Here is a 21,230-nt window from a genome sequence, read left to right as displayed (position 1 = left end):
CTGATTTTATTTATTTATTTGTTTGTTTGTTTTATTGGATTTGTATCCCGCCCTCCCCGCCGAAGCAGGCTCAGGGCGTCTCACAGCAGTTCTAAGCTTTAACAGTTAAAACATTAAACAATTGAACAATAAACAATTAAAACAGATTAAAACAATGTTGGTGCTAGTGTCATTAATTTCCAGTGTCTTCAGCCCTCTTGGGTATCCTCACATACTACTATAAGTTCAGTTGAAGGCGAGTCGAAACAGAGTTGTCTTATAGGCCTTGCGGAACTGGGCAAGGTCCAGCAAGGCTCTTACTTCTTTTGGGAGTTGGTTCCACCAATAGGGGGCCGCGATTGAAAAGGCTCTCTCTCTGGTGGTCTTCAATCTTGCCTCCCTCTTGATGGGCAAGGGAGAAGGAATTTCTTGACATTTACCTGTTAAAGCAGGAACATGCCTGTGGCTTAGATAACCTCCTTCCAGAACACACTGAACAATTCTCAACCATCTTCTCAGGTCTAAGCAGCATATGTTTTAATTCAATGTAATGTTATCTAGATTCCTCTAGATGGTTGTTGAACTGGGATCCTTAATGCTTATATTTTTGCCAAGCATTTAGAGAACATTTTAGAGATTTGATCCTTACCGCAATTCTGTCCGGTATGTCACTATTATCTGGAGATGGAGTTCTTAGGTTGCAAGAGAACGGTTCATCACCTACTGCCACCTATTGAGCTCATAGTTGAGACAATGTACAACCTGGGATTTCTTGGGCCATGGCACAACACCAGTGTGCTTACAGTGCCATCCTAAGCAGAGTTACAGTGTTCTAAGCCCACTGACTTCAAAGGACTGAGAAGGACATAACTCTACTTAGCATGATAGAGTCAGGTTTATCGTCTTCCCAACTGACCAGTTAAGCCAGACCTGCAACATTTTCACCCACCAAGACCTTTCCTTACACTCCTTTGCAGAATCTGTGCGTCACAGAACTCACGATCATAAATTGATCATCTGTCCTTGTGCATTAGGTGATAGACTTTGTGGTGCTGAAAAGTTTTAATGCCTACGACATCCCCAACTACCGATGTCGCGGACGTACCTGCAAGACTCATATGCCATCGAATACTGCATTACGAGGATTCGGTTTCCCGCAATCGGGCCTTGCCACAGAAATGTGGATTGCAGCTGTGGCAGATGAGCTTGGCTTGCCTCACGAGAAAGTAAGTCATGTTGGAGCAATTCTTATTTGGTCAATGGTGAAACTACATGTTTAACGAATTCTTATTCCCCGGCCCATGAATACAGAGGTGAATTAGTTGGCGAGTCAGATGCATGGTACAAGAATACATATGTAAAAGGCATGGCTACAGAAAATAATATCAACAGATAAAACAGGCAGTGCTTAAAGCACGAGCAGATAAAATGACAACATCTCGCGTGTCTCCTTTTGAAGGTCCGGGAGATGAACATGTACAAAACGGTTACTGACACACCCTACAAAAAAAAGGTTGATCCGAAGAATATGATTGAATGTTGGAATCAATGCTTTAAGAGGTCTGACTACTACAACAGAAGAAAAGCAATTGAGGAATTTAACAAGCAAAACTACTGGAAGAAGAAAGGCATTTCGATCATTCCCATGTTGTTTTCAAATGGAGGCACCAAAACATATGAACATCAGGTAGATTTTTGAGTCTCTAAAGCAGAGTTGCTTGGCCCAGTCTGGCAACCAGTGCAGACCTGGAATGGGGCAGGCATTGACAATGGTGTGATGTACTTCCAGGTGTCCCTGGGAAGTGATGTCATGGCTCTCTAGGAATTGCCAGAAACCCTATGGTAAAACCAGGAAGTTTTGATGATTCCTAGAGAGGCCACTTGAAGGAGCTGGGGACAAGGCATCCCCTCGTGACCATATCCTAGAGGCCTCCTCTTCTAAAAAGCAAAGCAAAAGCATCATACTCCTCAGTGACTAATGCTGGTTATGATTAAGACCCACTGAAATCAATGGTGTCAAGTAAGAATCATACATGCATAGAAACAGGAGTATCTGTGGGGGGTCTACTAAGAGGCAGTTTTGATCACTTCCTGCTGTAACTCCTTTTGTTTTTGTTTTAAACAATTTATTGGTAGCATATGGTTACAAAGCTTATCTATTTCTTAATTTTTTCTTTTTTTTCACAATAACCCATATGACATTTCCATCCCCCCTCCCTCCAATGTTGACTTCCCCGAGGTTATAAGTTCAAATCCATACTAAAGGCACTTCTGATTGCTCAAAGTTCCGTATATATATTCTTACAACTAAAAAAATGTCCAATATTTCTTTACTTTCCAAGTTTTCTCCATATATCCTTTAAATTTTCTCCACTCCCTTTTGAATATCTCTAAATCATAGTCTCTTAGTGTTCTGGTTAATTTGTCCATTTCACACCACGATAAAACTTTCATGGTCCATTCCCATTTCTCTGGTATTTTTTCTTGCTTCCAAAGCTGCGCGTACAAAGTCCTAGCAGCTGATAACAGGTACCAAATTAAAGTCCTGTCTTCTTTTGGGTATTTTTCTAATTGTAATCCAAGTAAAAACGTCTCTGCAATTTTCTTAAAATCATAGCCCAAAATTTTGGTGATTTCTTGTTGTATCATCTTCCAGAATTCTTTCGCTCTTTCACATGTCCACCACATATGGAAGAAAGAACCTTCATGTTTTTTACATTTCCAACATCTATCCGACATTTTCTTACTTATCTTAGCCAATTTTTTCGGAGTCATATACCACCTATACATCATTTTAAAACAGTTCTCCTTAATGCTTTGACAAGTTGATATCTTCATTGAGTTCTTCCAGAGGTGCTCCCATGTTTCCATTTGTATTTCTCTATTCACATTAATTGCCCATTTGACCATTTGAGACTTTACTACTTCTTCTTCTGTAGACCATTTCAATAATAACTTATATACTTTTGATATCAATTTTTCATTGTCACCTAACAGGACTCTTTCCAGTTCTGTTTGTTCTCGTCTAATCCCCTCTGATTTTATGTCATTTTCCATCAAACTTTTAATTTGTTGCATTTGAAACCAATCATAATTGTTATTTAGCTCTTCTGAGGTTTTTAATTCAATTTTGTCTCCTTGAATCTTAAGCAGTTGGTTATATGACATTTCTCTTTTTTCTTCAGAATCAGCTGTTATTTTTATTACTTCTGCTGGCACTATCCATAATGGTTTTCTCTCGTCCCCGTATTTCTTGTATTTTATCCAAGTATTTAGTAATGTATTTCTGACATAGTGGTGAGAGAAAAAACCATCCATTTTATTCTTCCCATAGTACATGTATGCATGCCAGCCGAATCTATTTCCGTGAGCTTCTAACCACAAAGGTTTTTTATCTAACAACATTATCCAATCTTTTATCCATGTCAAACAAACTGCATCGTGGTATAGTCTTAGATCGGGAAGTTGAAAACCTCCTCTCTCTTTGGCATCCGTTAAGATCTTCATCTTTATCCTTGGTTTCTTTCCGGCCCAAATGAAATCAGAGATTTTCCTTTGCCATTTGTTGAATTGTTTTGCTTCTTTTACAATCGGGATGGTTTGAAACAAATACATTATCCTTGGCAAAATATTCATTTTGATTGCAGCTATCCTGCCCAGTAAGGACAAGTTGAGTTTATTCCATTTCATCAAATCTTTGTCCATCTTACACCACAGTTTTTCATAATTGTTTTTGTATAAATCAATGTTCTTCATTGTTATCTCTATTCCAAGGTACCTAACTTTGGTTGTGACTTCACAACCTGTCACCTTTTGTAGTTCGTTTGTTTTATTTGGTTGCATGTTTTTACAGAGGAATTTCGATTTCTCCTTATTTATGTATAATCCTGCTAGTTCTCCGTATTCTTTTATCTTAGCTAACAGCAGTGGTGACACTTGAACCGGATTCTCCATTATGAACACTATATCATCTGCAAAAGCTTTATATTTATAAGAGAATCTTCTAATTTTTAGACCTTCTATTTTTTCATCTTTTTGAATTTGTTGTAACAAAATTTCAAGAGTCATTATAAACAACAATGGTGATAGCGGGCATCCTTGCCTTGTTCCTTTACTCACTTTCAATTCTTTGGTAAGGTCTGCATTTATACACAATTTTGCATGCTGATCTGTATATATTGCTCTTGTCATTTTTATAAATTGTTCCCCTAAATTAATTTTTTCCATTACCGCAAACATAAAGTCCCAATTTAAGTTGTCGAAGGCTTTCTCTGCGTCAACAAAAAATAAGGCCACTTCTTTTTCCGGATGCTTTTCATAGTATTCCACAACATTAATAACAGCTCTTACATTGTCCCTTATTTGTCTTTTAGGAAGAAATCCCGCTTGGTCTTTGTTTATAAAGTTGGTCAGGTATTGTTTCAGTCGCTCTGCTAAAATTCTTGTATAGATCTTATAGTCATTATTCAACAATGAGATTGGTCTATAATTTTTTACGTTTGTGCTATCTTTATCTTCCTTAGGAATCAGAGATTTCTCTGATTGCTGTAACTCCTTTTGTGATATATCTCTTCAGAGTGAAAGCTAATTGGGAAGTGGAGTGATGGACAGGCTGTCCAGTTTATTTTGTTTTTTTTCCCAGTTTGCCTGCATGGCTAGCTGTCTGTTAACTGTAAGTGGTACTTTATACATTAAGAGAGCCAGTTTGGTGTAGTGTTTAAGGGCGTGGACTCTTATCTGGGAGAACTGGGTTTGATTCCCCGCTCCTCCACTTGCAGCTGCTGGAATGGCCTTGGGTCAGCCATAACTCTGGCAGAGGTTGTCCTTGAAAGGGCAGCTGCTGTGTGAGCCCTTTCAGCCCCACCCACCTCACAGGGTGTCTGTTGTGGGGGAGGAATCTAAAGGAGATTGTGAGCCGCTCTGAGACTCTGAGATTCAGGGTGGAGGGCGGGATATAAATCCAATGTCATCTTCTTCTTGTTCTGTTTTTCACACTTTGAAATTAGCAGAGGGCATGACTTTCCTGCATAACAGAGCATCCATCAGTGGTGTTCACAGCCGTGCTTTGTGAAAGGACAATTTTACACCTCATGATTTACACAGGATTAACTAGGCTTGTGGTAATCCAGTTTTTTCTGATGTTCTTAGGAAGGCCTCGGCCTCTGTGCCCTGTTGTGGGACCTCCAGAGGAACTTTGGTCTGATCCGCCAGGGCTCTCTTACGTTCTTATCTTTTAAAGCAGCATTGCTCACTGCTGTGCTTATTCATTATAGTTTTGGCTTTGAGGAGATGCAGATACAGAGTTGACAGCCATTATTATTGACTGACATCATTTCCCTCTCATTTGTAAAGGGTAAAGGTAGTCCCCTGTGCAAGCACCAGTCATTTTCGACTCTGGTGCGCCTTTCCAGAGACTGAGCACATTGCAGAGAGCTCTGGGATAGAGCAGAGAAGTGCTACAAGCATAAGGTTTGTGGCTCAGCAGCTGGGGGAGTTGCTGAAAACTTCTGAGTTTGTGTGAAGGGCTGAAGGTGAAGGTGATTGAAGGTGATTGTTGCTGATTGATTAGGAGTGGCTGTGTTCCCCACCCTCTTTGCATTATTAAGCTGTGCCTTGCCAGAGAGCTAAAGGGCTCTTGTCCTGTGGCTCTTAACCTGGGGGCTGTGTAAGGACCAGGAACCCAGATTCCTTGTGTTCCCAATAAGGTAAGTAGACTCTCCAGGCGGGGAGCCATGAAAACAAACAGGGTTTAAAAGGGGACTGTATATTTTTAAAAAGCTATCATGAAGGTAGAATGCCAGTAGGGGGGTGGGGGCTTTCCAGTGTTTTGCACTGAGTGTCACATGTATGACTATCTGCCCACAGGGCAGAAGTCTTGGGTGTGTGCTCAATGCAAGGAGCTCCTGGTCCTCAGGGAACGAGTTTGTACCCTTGAGGCTGAGGTGACTGACCTGGAGAAGCAGAGACAGTCAGTTAGGCACTCAGAGAAGACTCTTGGGGACGTGTTAGATGAGCCCCGCTCTGGACGTGGCAGCCCCGTTGCTGCTAGGGCGCATGAGGGTCTAGAGGGAACAGGGCACCGGGCTGAGGATAAGGGGAATGCACCCTCAGAAGGGACCTCTTCTTCAGTTGGTGAGTGGGAATCCTTTCACGCCAAGGAACCATCCCTGGGCAGGGAGAGAGGGGGGGTCTTGGTAGCTGGTGATTCGATCCTTAGGAAAGTAGACAGCTGGGTGGCAAAACCCCGTACTGACTGCATGGTGACTTGCCTGCCTGGTGCGAAGGTAGCGGACATTACGCGTGTAGTAGATAGGCTGATAGACAGTGCTGGGGAGGAGCCAGTGGTCGTGGTGCATATTGGCACTAACAATGTGGGGAAATGCAGTAGTGAGGTTCTGGAGGAAAAATTTAGGCTGCTAGGTGGGAGACTTAAGGCCAGGACCTCCAAGGTAGCCTTCTCAGAAGTGCTACCTGTTCCATGTGCAGGGCTGGAGAGACAGGCACAAATTAGAAGTCTCAATGTGTGGATGAGACGATGGTGTAAGGAGGAAGGGTTTAAGTTTGTTAGGCACTGGGATGCTTTCTGGAACAAGTGGGAGCTGTACAAAAAAGACGGTCTCCACTTGTCCCCAGATGGAACCAGGCTGCTAGCGCTTAAAATCAAAAAGGTGGCAGAGCAGTTTTTAAACTAAATCTTGGAGGAAAGCCGACAGGAGATGAAATGTCTTTGGTTCAGGAGGACTCATAAAGAGATGAAGGGTTAGCTGTTACTTTTCTACCAGGTAATGGATCAGAGTTGTCCACTGAGATGGTGACAAACAGAATGGACTGCCTGCCAGAGTCTCAAGGCGGCAGGAGGAAGGTGGCGGGCCTAGCTTGCCTGGGAAATTATAGATGTTTGAACACAAATGCTAGAAGTGTTCAAAGTAAAATTGGTGAGTTGGAATGTTTAGTGTTGGGAAAAAACATAGACATTGTGGGAATTTCAGAAGCTTGGTGGAATGACGAGAATCAGTGGGACATGGTGATTCCTGGATATAAGTTATATTGGAAGGATAAGGAGGGAAGGGTTGGAGGTTGGGTGGCTCTGTATGTCAGAGAGGGCATACGGTCCTGTAAGACTGAGGTCGGAGAATTAGATTCCCTTCTGGAAATGCTTTGGGTTGAAATAGAGGGCCCAAAAGGAATTTTAACTATGGGAGTTTGTTATTGCCCACCAAACCAAAAGATAGAGGACGACTATAATATGATGGAAGCTTAAAGATAGCGGCTAGACGTAAAACCTGTGTCGTCATAGGTGATTTTAACTACCCGCAGATTGATTGGGTCAATATGTGTTTTGGTCGAGAGAAAGAGATTGAGTTTCTAGATGCTCTCAATGACTGTGCTATGGAGCAGATGGTCTCTGAACCTACCAGGGGTGGGTCGATCCTGGATTTGGTTCTAAGTAATGCCCAAGACTTGGTGAGAGATGTAAAAGTGATCGCACCGCTTGAGAGCAGTGACCATAACGTTATTGATTTCACCATTTGTATAAACAGAAAATTAAGAACATAAGAACATAAGAGAAGTCATGTTGTGTGACACAGTCCAATACTCTGTGTCACACAGTGGCCAAAAATTTTATATATATATATATATATATATATATATATATATACACACACACACACACACACACACTGTGCCTAATAGCCACTGATGGACCTCTGCTCCATATTTTTATCTAACCCCCTTTGAAGCTGGCTATGCTTGTAGCCACCACCACCTCCTGTGACAGTGAATTCCACATGTTAACCACCCTTTGGGTGAAGAAGTACCTCCTTTTATCCATTCTAAACCGACTGCTCAGCAATTTCATTGAATGCCCACGAGTTCTTGTATTGTGAGAAAGGGAGAAAAGTACTTCTTTCTCTACCTACTCCAACCCATGCATAATCTTGTAAACCTCTATCATGTCACCCCGCAATCGACGTTCTACCTGCTGATCAGCTGATTAGCAGGGGGCGCCTTTAGATCCCCTGAGAGCGTGGCTCCATCACCCTTCCAGGCTTTGAAATAGACCTGGGGTAGGGAAGGGAGGAAGGAGGAGGCATGTTGGGGGGGAGGTGGGAGTGCGGCTCCACAAGGGGGAGGCGGGGGTGCTGTGGAGGTGAGCCAGCAGTCTGCCTAGGGCATCATGTGTCCTCGGGCCGGTGCTGCCTAGAAGTGACATCATTGCGCCAGGCATGTCGCACCAGGGATGCTCTAGAATTCACAAATCCTAGAGCATACCTGGCATGACGTACCTGGTGCGATGGCATCACTTCTGGTTGACATCATCACACATGGCATGTTGTGTGACAATGGGTCTCTTTGGGGATGGGGATCCCCCTCCCTGGGCCCCCCAAACCAGGGGAAACCCCACCCCCAGAGGGAGCTTGGCAGCCCTAGGCAATGGCAAACTACCCCTGTTTATCGCTTGTCTTGAAAACCTCATTTTATTTATTTATTATTTATTTTATTTTATTCGGTTTATATCGAATGAGGGGTCATCAGAAGTTGACTGTGACCAACCACCATGTTTTTGAACATCTATTTGTTAAAGATTAGTATGATGTTAGTAGCATAGTTATTAACGAACAAAGTCTCTCATTTTTCCCATTTCTCCGTAGGCTTATGCTCTTGTGAACATCTATTTAGATGGGTCAGTGTTGGTGCATTGTGGTGGATGTGAGCTGGGACAAGGGCTTTACACCAAGGTGTTACAGGTAAGACAACCATGCAGCTTCCATGTATATATATATAACCAGGCTCAGCTCCTGAACCTTTCTGAGGGTTCCTCCTCCTCCTTCCCACCTTGTCCATTGAATCGTATATGCAGCTGCATAACAATCCCTGGATGAGCTCCACCACCTATTTTTCTTCAAAATGACCTCTGTATATAACAAAATAGAGCTACAGAGCCAAAGTTGTTTTGCCAGTGCAATTTTAGGTATATGTTCCAATTGGGTCCTATGTAAATATAACTGGAGGAGTTTCGGTTTTGTTTTGTTTTGTTTGAGAGATCATGGATTTCCTAACCCGTTTGTTCCTTTACCTGCTTGACTTTAATTGCAAATATTACGTTCCTTCCCGAGTTTGAGACTGTGCTGTGATTCCTAATAGAAGTGATGATTTCTTTTGTTTTGAAAATAAACAGGTTGCCACCCATGAATTAATGATACCCTCATCTTATATACGTATTTTTGAAAGAAGTACCGTTCCAATACCCAACGCGATGGTCACAGCGGGAGCTTTTGCCTCAGAAACCAACGGCAAAGCAGTCCAGGTTTGGCCACTTGTTTGGGGCTCCCATACTGTCTTCTAAGTAACATCTCTGAGCATTTCTATTATTTATTAATTCTACTTGTATTCCTCCCTCCCCGCCGAAGCAGACTCAGGGTGGCTCACATTAAGAGGTCATAAAACCAATATTAATAGACAAAGGATAAAAATACAAGTACATCATAAACATATAAAACAATTAGATAAAACAATGGCAGGTGCTATTTGATCAAATATATTGATGTATGAATGATGGCGGATACTACCAACTCCGTTGATGTTAAGATTTTATTATTCAAGTATTTCTGCTGGATGTCCTATAAGGAAAAGATCCCCAGTCACAATATGATATTCGAGGTGGGCCAGCTGGATTAATTTCTGCTTTCCTGTTGTTGTCGATTTTAATTCCAAAATGCCTGGTGGAAGAGCGCTGTTTTACAGGCTCTGCGGAACTGTGAAAGCTCTCGCAGGGCCCTAACCTCCTCCGGCAGCTCGTTCCACCAGGCAGGAGCCACAACAGAAAAGGCTCTGCTTCATCTTGAGTCTGGCCTCTTTGATGCTGAGGATCGAGATCAGGTTTTGCAACCCTGACTGAAGTGTTCTCTTAGGTACCTACAGCACAGCAGGTGTAGCTCTTTATTAAAGAATTAGTATCCCTGTTCTTCACATTGCAACAAAGCTAACAAGAGTTAATATACATCCAATCAATGCAATCATAAATTGATACTTTTTCAGAATATACAGTCACCAATCCAAAAGAAGTGGGTTGCGTTTAAATTCCATTGATATTAATGGGACTGAAAGTCTGTTCAGTCCTATGCATATACTTAGGAGTAATTTCCACATTGGGAGCACATGGTCCTTTGACGGTAACTCAAATACTATAGAGGGATGAACATCTCTAACCTGAGAAGGTCCTATTGTCAAGGAAAAGTCACAGATGCTCAAGAAAGACTGAAAAAATGATCATGCCCTTTAGACCCACAATTTACGTTAGAATGTTAGAAAATAAAACCTGGCCATGTTGTTGTGATGAATTCATCCTGTTTTCCTTTGCCGCCTGTTCCAACAGAATGCGTGCCGAACTCTTCGGAAGCGCCTTGAACCAGTCATTAAAAAAAACCCCAAAGGCAAATGGGAAGAGTGGGTAAGCATCGTTTGTATTCCTAAAATGGAATAATTATCCTGTTTGAATAATATGTTTGTGTAGACAGTTGGATCCCCATTCTAAAGCCTGCTTGTCTTGATGGATTATCAAGATCAACACAGCAGTGTTGCCAATGGATCAGGGGGAGGGGCTGGACAGAATTTACATGCGTGTTTCAGAATCCTGGCAAAGGATTTAGTGTATGTATATACACACTCTGAGATGTGGTGCTGGAGAAGAATCTTGAGAGTCCCTTGAACTGCAAGAAGATCAAATCAGTCAGTCCTAAGGGAAATCAACCCTGGAAAGCCAGATGCTGAAGCTGAACCTCAAATCCTTTGGCCACCAAATGAGAAGGGAGCACTCACTGGAGAAGATCCTGATGTTGGGAAAGACAGAAGGCAAAAGAAGGGGACGAGAAAAGATGAGATGGCTGGACAGCATTATTGATGTAACAAACATGAATTTGAGCATACTTCAGAGGATGGTGGAAAACAGGAGGGCCTGGTGTGACTTTGTCCATGGGGTCTCAAAGAGTCAAACTCGACTGTGCGACTGAACAACAACAATACACACTCTGCGGAGAACAAATATTTCTGAAGGGAGGTATGACATGGGGGGTGGGGGGGAGATGTCAACAGTGAATTGAAACTAGATTTGATGTTTATTGAACATATATAAAAAGAAAACAAGAAAGGAGATCCAGTTTGGTGTGAGAGCCAGTTTGGTGTAGTGGTTAAGTGTGCGGACTCTTATCTGGGAGAACTGGGTTTGATTCCCCACTTTTCCACTCTCAGTTGCTGGAATGGCCTTGGGTCAGCCACAGCTCTCTCAGAGGTTGTCCTTGAAAGAGCAGCTGCTGTGAGAGTCCTCTCAGCCCCACCCACTTCACAGGGTGTTTGTTGTGGGGGAGGAAGATAGAGAATGTGAGCTGCTCTGAGACTCTGAGATTTGGAGTGGAGGGCGGGATAAAAATCCAATATCATCATTATCATCAATATCATCATCATGTTAAAGGGCAAAGTAATAAAATATGCTAAAATTGGGGAATATACTAAAAACTAATAAACATCAGGAGTTGGGGAAAATAAGAAGGCAATTAATTTGTAGTGGAACCTGTTAAGCTAGTCTCCTACAGTCCCCCTGCCGCTGCCACCATGGATCTGTGTGGGGCATTCCCCAAGAGAGGAACAGGAGAAGAGGAAGGGAGAGACAAAGGGTTTGGGGTGTTCAAGGGAGTGAAATACAGGGAGATGAGGCTTGAATGGGAAATGAGGTGAGCTGCAGTGTGTGATTTAGCCCTGAGGGAGTGGCGAAAAGAGGGAAGAGAGTGGAAAGAGGGGGAAGCGGAAGAACAGGAGGTGAGTACATGCATTGGAAGTGGGCTGAGGTGAGGGAAATTAGAGAAGATGGTGGCTTGGCCCATATGTTGCCTGATTCCTATAGCATGGGCACAGTCCTGAAGTTCTGAAACAGCGGGGGAATGACCGAGGTATTGTTTCTGGTCTGAAGGGGGCCCTGATATTACTTAAAATTCATGCCTTTTTCTGGCAGCGGGACATGATTTTCAGGATACTTAGGTAACTTCAATGGGGATGCTACTAGGACAGGTGATGAAGTTATCCTTTTGAAGAAGGACTTGATTAGTTTCAAAGGCAGGCATCTTTTAAGAGAGGGAGAAATTTGGATGGTTTGTTATTCTGGCTTTAACTGGAAATGGGTGGGGTTTTTTTTAAACTTTTCTTGTAAGCCACCTTGAACCACAAAGAAATGTTTGGGATAAATGATTTAATAAATAGTAATACTAAAACATGTACCAGGAAGGGACTCTCTTGATGGGGCAGAAATATAAGATGATTGTCCTGCAAACTGTTCATCTACAGTTGCCCATACACTGCCATTGTTCCCTCCTTTCCTGATGCCCACCAAGTGATTTTAGATGGTGGGCAAGGCAAAGTTTGACTTCTGCCAAGCAAAACCTATGATTAACTATGGATATTTGATTGGCTGGGCAGATTTTAAAAAATGTAGCTGCTACCACAGCATGAGGATATTCACTGTGTGACTGAAGGTAAATTGTGGCAGCCATTTTGTGACTGGCTCCATTTCCTGCAGCGGCCATATGGGTTTCTACAGGCTCAAAAAAGATTGGGGACCCTTGCTATGGAGGGACAGAGAGAATGAGCTTAAACTTCCTTCCACATTGCACATCTATACTCAGGGCTTTTTTTGGAGCAGGAGCAGGGTTGCCAAGTCCCACTGCTGATCCAGCGAGGGGCTTGTTCTTCACATGTTCTTCACAGGTGCAGTGACATCACCCGGAAGTGATGTCATCGCACAGGGGACACTCTAGGGCTCACTTTACCATGATTCCTAGAGTGCCACACTGGAAACGCTCTAGGATTTGTGGTAAAACTCTATGGTACCATAGAGATTTTTTTGTGTGAGTCCTAGAGCATCCCTAGGGTTGCCAAGTCCAATTAAAGAAAAATCTGGGGACTTTGGGGGTGGAGCCAGGAGACTTTGGGGGTGGAGCCAGGAGACATTGGGGGTGGAGCCAGGAACAAGGATGTGACAAGCATAATTGAACTCCAAGGGAGTTCTGGCCATCACATTTAAAGGGACAGCTTGCCTTTTAAAATGCCTTTCTTCCATAGGAAATAATTAAGGATAGGGGCACCATCTTTTGGGGCTCATAGAATTGGACCCTTTGGTCCAATATTTTTGAAACTTGGGGGGTATTTTGGGGAGAGGCACTAGATGCTATACTAAAAATCTGGTGCCTCTTAAGAAAGTGCAGGGGGTGAAAGAGAAAGTTAAAGTACATGACACCGCCTTGTTGAAAATTCAAGAAAAAGTGACAATCCACGACTGTAAATTAATGGAAACTCAGATATGTCTGAGAGGAGTAACTGAAGCAGAGAATGGTGATTTGAAAGGATATATAATAAAAATAATTGCAGAATTTTTAGGTGAAGACCCTGATGAGACCAAAAACATGTATGATTACATGTACAGAGTTAATTCGCTTTTTGCCAAGAAAAACAATTTGCCAAGAGATGTTATAAGATATATGGCAAAGGAAATGGTGGGAAGGATCATGAACAAAAACTTTGTAAAGTCACCGATAGTAGGAGGCAGTGAAGTGAGAATCATGAAGGAGCTGCCAAGACAAGTGATAAACGACAGGAGAACATACAAAAAGTTGACAGAAAAACTGAAAGACAATGGCACAAGGTTCAGAAGGATAATACCCGAAGGTTTGAGTTTTGAACTTCAGGGGAAGAGAGTTACAATTACAAATGCCCAGGAGTTGAGTAGATTTTTTGAAGAAAATAAAGAACTTGCACCATGATGGATTACAAATTATTGTCTTGGAACGTTAATGGACTAAATTCACCACAAAAAAGAAGGGCAACATTTCATTGGATCAAGAAGCAAAATTGTAATACAATTTGTTTGCAAGAAGTACACATTAAACAAAAGGATTATAAATTTTTATGGAACAAACAATTGGGAACGGAATTTTTCTCATTAGCTGAACAGAAGAAAAGGGGAGTAGTTTTCTATATTAAACAAGAATTGGAGCCAAAGTTAGTATTTAAAGATAAAGATGGAAGATTTGTAGCAGTTGAGATAATATTAAGTGGGGAAAAAACGTTGTTATTGGGACTATATGCACCTAACGGTGCAAAGGATGCTTTTTTAAAAGACATTACACAACAGTTAGATGAGTTGACTTATGATCAAACACTCTTAATGGGAGATTTTAATGGAACAGTCGAGAACTCATTGGATAGATCTGGAGGGGAAAAAAACGATGGGAAAGAAGGGAAACTGCCAAAGTCTTTCTTTGAATTAGTTAAACAAGAAAATTTAGAAGATATATGGAGGAAGTTCAATCCTGAAGTGCGGGACTATACTTTTTTTTCTGCAAGACATAAGACTTTTTCCAGAATTGACATGCTTTGGGGAACTAGAGACTTAGGTCTCATAACAAGGAAGATAGAGATTTTACCTAAAATTGGGGCTGATCATAACCCAATAATGTGGATTACAAAATTGTCTAAAAGATTGAGGAGATGGAGACTGAATGAAGATTTGCTACAAAGAAACAGTGACATTTCTAGAAAAAAAAACTAAGGAATTTTTCCAAGTGAATGATAAAGAAGATATTGACTTTCAGATGGTCTGGGATGCTTATAAAGCAGTAATGAGTGGGTTGTTGATTACTCTGAACAATAAAGACAAAAGGAAAAAAGAAAAACAATTATTGGACATTCAAAATGAAATAAAGAAAAAAGAAGGGGAGCTGAGAAAAAGACCAGGGAAAAAGAAAATTCTATGGGAAATTTCAATATTACAAACTCAATTGAGACATTTGTTAAACAAAGAAGTGGAATGGAATCTGAAAAGGCTTCAGCAGAAATCGTTTGAAGGGGCAAATAAGACGGAAAAGTATTTGGCGTGGCAACTGAAGAAAAAGAGAGAAAACAAAATAATTAGTAGAATTGTGATAGATGGAAGAGAAGTAGTTACTCAAGAGGGAATAAAAAGAGAATTTTTAAGTACTATGCCAAGCTGTTTAAAGGTGCTGAAGTAAAGAGAGAGAAAGTAGATGAATATCTACAAAAATTAAAAATTGAGCCCCTAACTGAAAATATGAGAAAAGTTTTGAATGACCCAATTGAAAAAATAGAAATTGAAGCAGCAATCAACGCAATGAAAAATGAGAAAGCTCCCAGGCCAGAACTTTTAAAACTTTTAAGGATGAATTAATACCAAAATTGCAGAAGTTGATGAATGTAATAAGAACAAAAGGGAATGTACCAAATACATGGAAAGAAGCCGTTATTTCCTTGATACCTAAAGAAGATAGAGATGCCACAAATGTGAAAAACTACAGACCAATTTCGCTTTTGAATAACGACTACAAAATATTTACAAAAATTCTGGCAGAACGACTTAAACAACATTTGATAAATTTTATAAAGGAAGATCAAGCTGGTTTTCTTCCCAAAAGACAAATAAGAGACAATATTAGAACTGTTGTAAATATTGTAGAATATTATGAAAGACATCCAGAAAAAGAAGTAGCATTATTCTTTGCGGATGCAGAGAAAGCATTTGACAATTTAAACTGGGACTTTATGTTTGCAGTAATGGATAAGATGGAGCTTGGAGAAAGCTTTATAAGAATGATAAAAGCAATATATTCTGAACAAAGGGCAAGGTTGTGTGTTAATGCAGATCTTACAGACGAAATGAAAATCAGCAAAGGTACTAGACAAGGCTGTCCGCTTTCACCATTGTTGTTTATAATGACTCTTGAAATTTTATTGATGCAGATTCAAGAAGAAAAAGATCTAGAAGGGTTACAAATAAAAGGATATACCTACAAGTACAGAGCATTTGCTGATGACATAATGTTTATAAATGAAAACCCCATACAAGTTACACCTTTGTTATTAATGAGAATACAAGAGTTTGGGGAGTTGGTGGGACTTTATATAAATAAAGAAAAATCTAAAATTTTGTGCAAGAATATGCAGGTAAATAGACAACAAGAATTACAAAGACTAACGGGCTGTGACGTTACCTCTAAGGTAAAGTACCTAGGGGTAGAGTTAACAATGAAAAATATTGATTTGTTTAAGAATAATTATGGGAAGCTATGGCGTAGAATAGAGGAAGATGTGCTAAAATGGAACAAGCTCAATTTGTCATTGTTGGGCAGAATAGCTGCAATAAAAATGAATATTCTACCAAGGATAATGTATCTGTTTCAAACTATTCCCATTGTGAAAGATGCTAAACAGTTTGATAAATGGTGAAGGAAGATTTCAGAATTTGTGTGGGCCGGGAAGAAACCAAGGATTAAAATGAAAATCTTGACAGATGCAAAAGAGAGAGGTGGATTCCAATTACCAGATTTGAAATTGTATCACGAAGCAGTTTGTTTAGTATGAATGAGAGAATGGATAACGTTGTTAAATAAAAAACTTTTAGTGTTGGAAAGCCATGGAAAAAAATTTGGCTGGCATGCATACTTATATTACGGAAAAAAGAAGATGGATGGCCTTTTCTCTCACCATTATATAAGAAGTAATCTACTAAATGCATGGATAAAGTATAAGAAATATGGTGATGAGAGGAGACCTTTGTGGATAGTGCCAGCTGAAGTGATAAAGATAACGGCTAAAACAGCCAAAGAAAAACGGTTATCATACAATCAGCTACTAAAAATACAAAGTGGAAAAATAGAACTGAAAACTGCAGAAGAACTGAGTTACAAATATGATTGGTTTAAAATGCAACAAATAAAAAAGTTTGGTGGAGAATGATATCAAAACTGAAGGAATAAGGAAGGAGCAAACAGAAATGGAAAGAGTTCTGCTTGGAGATAATGAGAAATTAATTTCAAAAGTATACAAATTACTCTTACAATGGTCTACAGAAGATGAAGTAGTGAAATCTCAGATGATAAAATGGGCAATTAATGTTAATAAAGAAATAAAGATGGAATCTTGGGAATATTTGTGGAAGAATTCTATGAAACTCGCAACATGTCATAGTATTAAAGAAAACTGTTTTAAGATGATGTATAGATGGTATATGACTCCAAAAAAATTAGCAAAGATGAACAACAAGATGCCAGATAGGTGTTGGAAATGTAAAAAGCACGAAGGTTCTTTCTACCATATGTGGTGGACTTGTGAAAGGGCTAAAATGTTTTGGCAAATGATTCAGCAAGAGATTTCTAAGATTTTGGGATATGAATTCAATAAAGTGGCAGAGACCTTTCTGCTGGGATTACAAATGGAAAAATTTCCAAAAGAAGACAGATTTTTAATATGGTACTTGCTCTCAGCTGCTAGGACATTGTATGCGCAGCTGTGGAAGCAAGAAAAAATACCAGAGAAATGGGACTGGATTACAAAAGTTATGTCATGGAGTGAAATAGACAAATTAACAAGAAAATTAAGAGACTATGATTTGGAACTTTTTAAGTTGGAGTGGAAGAAATTCAGAAGATACTTAGAAAAAGTGGAAAATAAAAGGACATTGGACAATCTTTGATAATCAAAGATTTCAGGTTTTCACGGCTGGTAACATCATTAGGGTTTGTAGAATCTTTCGGGATCAAGTGCCGTGTTCTACTGGAGAAAGTTTTCCTTCCAGACATTTCGTTCTCAGCTGCGGAGAACATCCTCAGTGGCATTGCAGCCGGAGCAGGCGCTCAGACCTTCTTGGCTGCTGTGCATTGAGTGGGGCCAGGGCTGCTGGAGAGCTGCTATTTGTAGGCTGGAGGGGGTGTGATGAAAGGGCAATTGGTTTGTGGATGTGCCCATTGTTTGGTGGGGCTTCCTGGAAGGGTAGTGATAAAGAAACTGGCTGTTGAATGTGACCATTGTTCTGTGTTAATTGCTGGGAAGGTTGGAAGGGGTTTGAAGATAAGGAAGATGGTTGTTGACTGTGCTGATTGTTCTGTGGAATTTGCTGGTTGTTCTGAGACTTCCTGCAATTTATAGTCTGTAGGGTGTTTTGCAGAGCTGGGTACCAAGATTGGTGGATGAAAATGCCTTCTTCCTTTCTGTTAAAATTGTGCTGGTGTTTGTAAATCTCAATAGCTTCTCTGTTCAGGCGGGTATGATAATGTGAGACCGTAGAAAGGACTTCAGTTCTTTCAAAGTGGATGATGTGGTCTCTTTCTTGAAGTGCATGTTCAGCTAGAGCTGATTTTTCTGGCTGAAACAAGCGACAGTGTCTCTTGTGTTCGGTGAGACGGGTGTTGATACTGCGTTGGGTAGTGCCAATGTAGACTGCACCACAGGTGTAGACTTTCATCACACCCCCTCCAGCCTACAAATAGCAGCTCTCCAGCAGTCCTGGCCCCACTCAATGCACAGCAGCCAAGAAGGTCTGAGCACCTGCTCCGGCTGCAACGCCACTGAGGATGTTCTCCGCAGCTGAGAACGAAACGTCTGGAAGGAAAACTTTCTCCAGTAGAACACGGCACTTGATCCCGAAAGATTCTACAAACCCTAATCTTTGATAATGATTAAGGTTTTTAAAATAAGAATATAACTTTTTGGGGTTTTCTTAACAGTTAAAGGTACCTTTAATATTTGTTTCCTTTAAGTAAACAACACTGGTGGGGGTCAAGTAACGGGGGGGAGGGGTGGGGGAAAAGTAAGATATGGGGTAGAAAGTTTTTTTTCTTTTACTTTAAGCTTTTATAAGTTGTAAATATAGTTTTGCTACCATATGTTACTAATAAAAATTGTTTATTCACGGAATAAAAATCTGGTGCCTCTACCTCAAAAAATAGCCCCCCAGAGCCCCCAATACCCACGGATCAATTCCCTATTATTCCCTATGGGAATCGTTCTCCATAGGGAATAATAGAGTGCCTAGTAGACATTTCCCTCCCCCCCACGCTTTCTAAAGGGGGGGAGGGCCTCCATACCAGGGAATCCCCCCTCCCTCTCTCTCTCACACACACACAAACTCTTAAGGTACTTGGTCTTCTTCCAGCAGCATGTGCTTGCTATGAAACCGAAAGCAAGGCTGCACAGGAAAAGAAAGGGAGGGGCCATTCTCCATGGAAACTGTTACTTTCCCATGAAGCCCTTCCTGTTTCCTGTGCAGCCTTAAAGGGACACATTTTAAAAACGGATCCCAACATGATGCCTACAGCTATGTTCTCTTTCCCCCTGCCCCAGATTTTTTGAGGGCAGGGGAGGAGGCTGAAAATTCAGGGGTCCCCCACCAGGGCAGGAGGGTTGGGAAGCCTAAGCATCCCTGCATACCATCCCCGGTGTGATGACATCACTTTGCACACTGATGGGGTTCTTCGGGGGAGGGGATCCCCCTGGTGGCATGCTCCATGCCAGTGCATTGGGGCCCTCCCAGACAGGGGATCCCCCACCCCTGGTGGGAGCTTGACAGCCCTAAGCAGAAACTCCTTTGCCTATTAGGCCACACACCCCTGATGTAGCCAATCCTCCTGGAGCCCTGAGTAGGCCCTGTAAGAAGAGCCCTGTAAGCTCTTGGAGGATTGGCTACATCAGGGGTGTGTGGCCTAATATGCAACGGAGTTCCTGCTACAAAAAATAAAAGCCCTGCCTACACTATTAGTTAGAAGAGCCCCATGGTGCAGAGTGGTAAAGCTGCAGTACTGCAGTCGGAGCCCTCTGCTCACAAGTCAAGACCTGAGTTCAATCCCAGCAGAAGCTGGTTCAGGTAGCTGGCTCCAGGATGACTCAGCCTTCCATCCTTCCAAGGTCAGTCAAATGAGTACCCAGCTTGCTGGGGGGAAAGTATATATGACTGGGGAAGGCCATGGCAAACCACCCAGTAAAAAGTCTACTGTGAAAACATTGTGAAAGCAACGTCACCCCAGAGTCGAAAACGACTGGTACTTGCCCAGGGGACTACCTTTACCTTTTTACGCTATCAATTATTCACAAACATCATCTGCAGAACATTAATATACTACTTCATATAATTTTGGTTTGTGCTGCTATTGGAGGCTTCGACATAGTAATGCCCTAAAATTTCATTGTTTTTCTAAAGAGAAAGTGAAGATCTGCCTCCAGTTTTATTAATCATTGCCTCGTACTTGAATAGCAAGAAAAATCAGAAATTTTGAATAGCAAGAAAAATCAGAAATTTGACTATAAAGAGCTAGAAAATTGTTCTTCCTTTGCTATAAGTGTCACTTGATGATCTTTCTCTTGCAGATTAAGAAAGCTTTTGAGGAAAGCATCAGCCTCTCAGCTACTGGCTACTTCAAGTAAGGAATCCTGTATCATTTCCCAAATTGCTGTCTTTGGGGAATCACAGATGCTTCTCAGATTGTATGGCTCAAGAGTCAACAGAGGTGACAACAGGAATCCCAGGGAAGGAGCTCCCAGACTTCCTTTCTAGAATTCAGGTGCAAAAGGATCTGGTTTGAATTAAAACCACAAGGTGGAGAGCATTTCAAGCCTTCCCCAAACATGTTTCCTGATCTTAAATGCTCTCAGGAAGTCGCTGTTTGCCCAGCTGAGAACATAACACAGGTTCCCATCTCAATTTCTCTAGTGGGTAAGTAGCGGTTCCCTGGCAATATTTGCAGATTGGGAAAATCTTAGAACAGGGGTTCCCAACCCTTGGTCCGTGGACTGGTACTGGTCCATGGCCTGTTAGCATCCGGGCCACACAGGAGGTAAGCAATGGGTGAGCAAGCACCTAGTTGTAGGAAAACAAGCACTGATTCTGCATTATGATGAGTTGTATAATTCTTGAATTACATATTAAAATGTAATAATAGAAATAAACTGCAGAATTGTATCATCCCAAAACCACTGCCCCCCTTCCCCCCGGGTCTGTGAAAAAATTGTCTTCCATGAAACCAGTCCCTGGTACCCCAAAGGTTGGGGACCGTTGGCTTAGAACACCCTAATTTCTTGATCCAAACTGAGCCCCACACATCTGACGGTTAGAGAGAAGGAAACCACATCCCTAGCCTCATCTTTGGAATGAGGATCCATATCCTCATAGGCCTATTATATAGGCATCATCAGAGAATGTGATGGTGGGTGTTACATTCTCAAAGAGGCAGAAACTTTTAACACCCTTGGAGAAACTCAGTAGCTGATGTAGAATGAGCATCATCCAGCAAGTGTCAGTGGCCCTGTGTTGTGTATGAGGCCTCAAGTAAAGACTTACTGCATATGGGTGTTCCTGCCTGGCTCATTGGAGCCATACAAACGGAGCTTGGGGACTCAGGAACAATGGGCAGCAGGATCCA

At 41.5% G+C, this 21,230-nt stretch overlaps 1 protein-coding gene across 1 annotated transcript in view; it reads left to right on the top strand.

Moving 5' to 3' along the window:
• LOC132585236 (aldehyde oxidase 2-like) overlaps positions 1–21,230 on the top strand; it is a 70,974-nt gene that overhangs the window by 40,742 nt on the left and 9,002 nt on the right. The window contains exons 23-28 of the mRNA XM_060257042.1: positions 1,014–1,205; positions 1,439–1,666; positions 8,634–8,729; positions 9,161–9,289; positions 10,358–10,432; positions 20,179–20,231. Of these exons, the coding sequence (XP_060113025.1) occupies positions 1,014–1,205; positions 1,439–1,666; positions 8,634–8,729; positions 9,161–9,289; positions 10,358–10,432; positions 20,179–20,231 (773 nt within the window). The remainder of the gene's footprint in view (positions 1–1,013; positions 1,206–1,438; positions 1,667–8,633; positions 8,730–9,160; positions 9,290–10,357; positions 10,433–20,178; positions 20,232–21,230) is intronic.

This window comes from Heteronotia binoei, chromosome 16, assembly GCF_032191835.1.
Source record: "Heteronotia binoei isolate CCM8104 ecotype False Entrance Well chromosome 16, APGP_CSIRO_Hbin_v1, whole genome shotgun sequence".
NCBI classification, from domain to species: Eukaryota; Metazoa; Chordata; class Lepidosauria; order Squamata; family Gekkonidae; genus Heteronotia; species Heteronotia binoei.
Note: the sequence above shows the minus strand (reverse complement) of the source record. Positions and strands in the feature narration are given on the sequence as shown.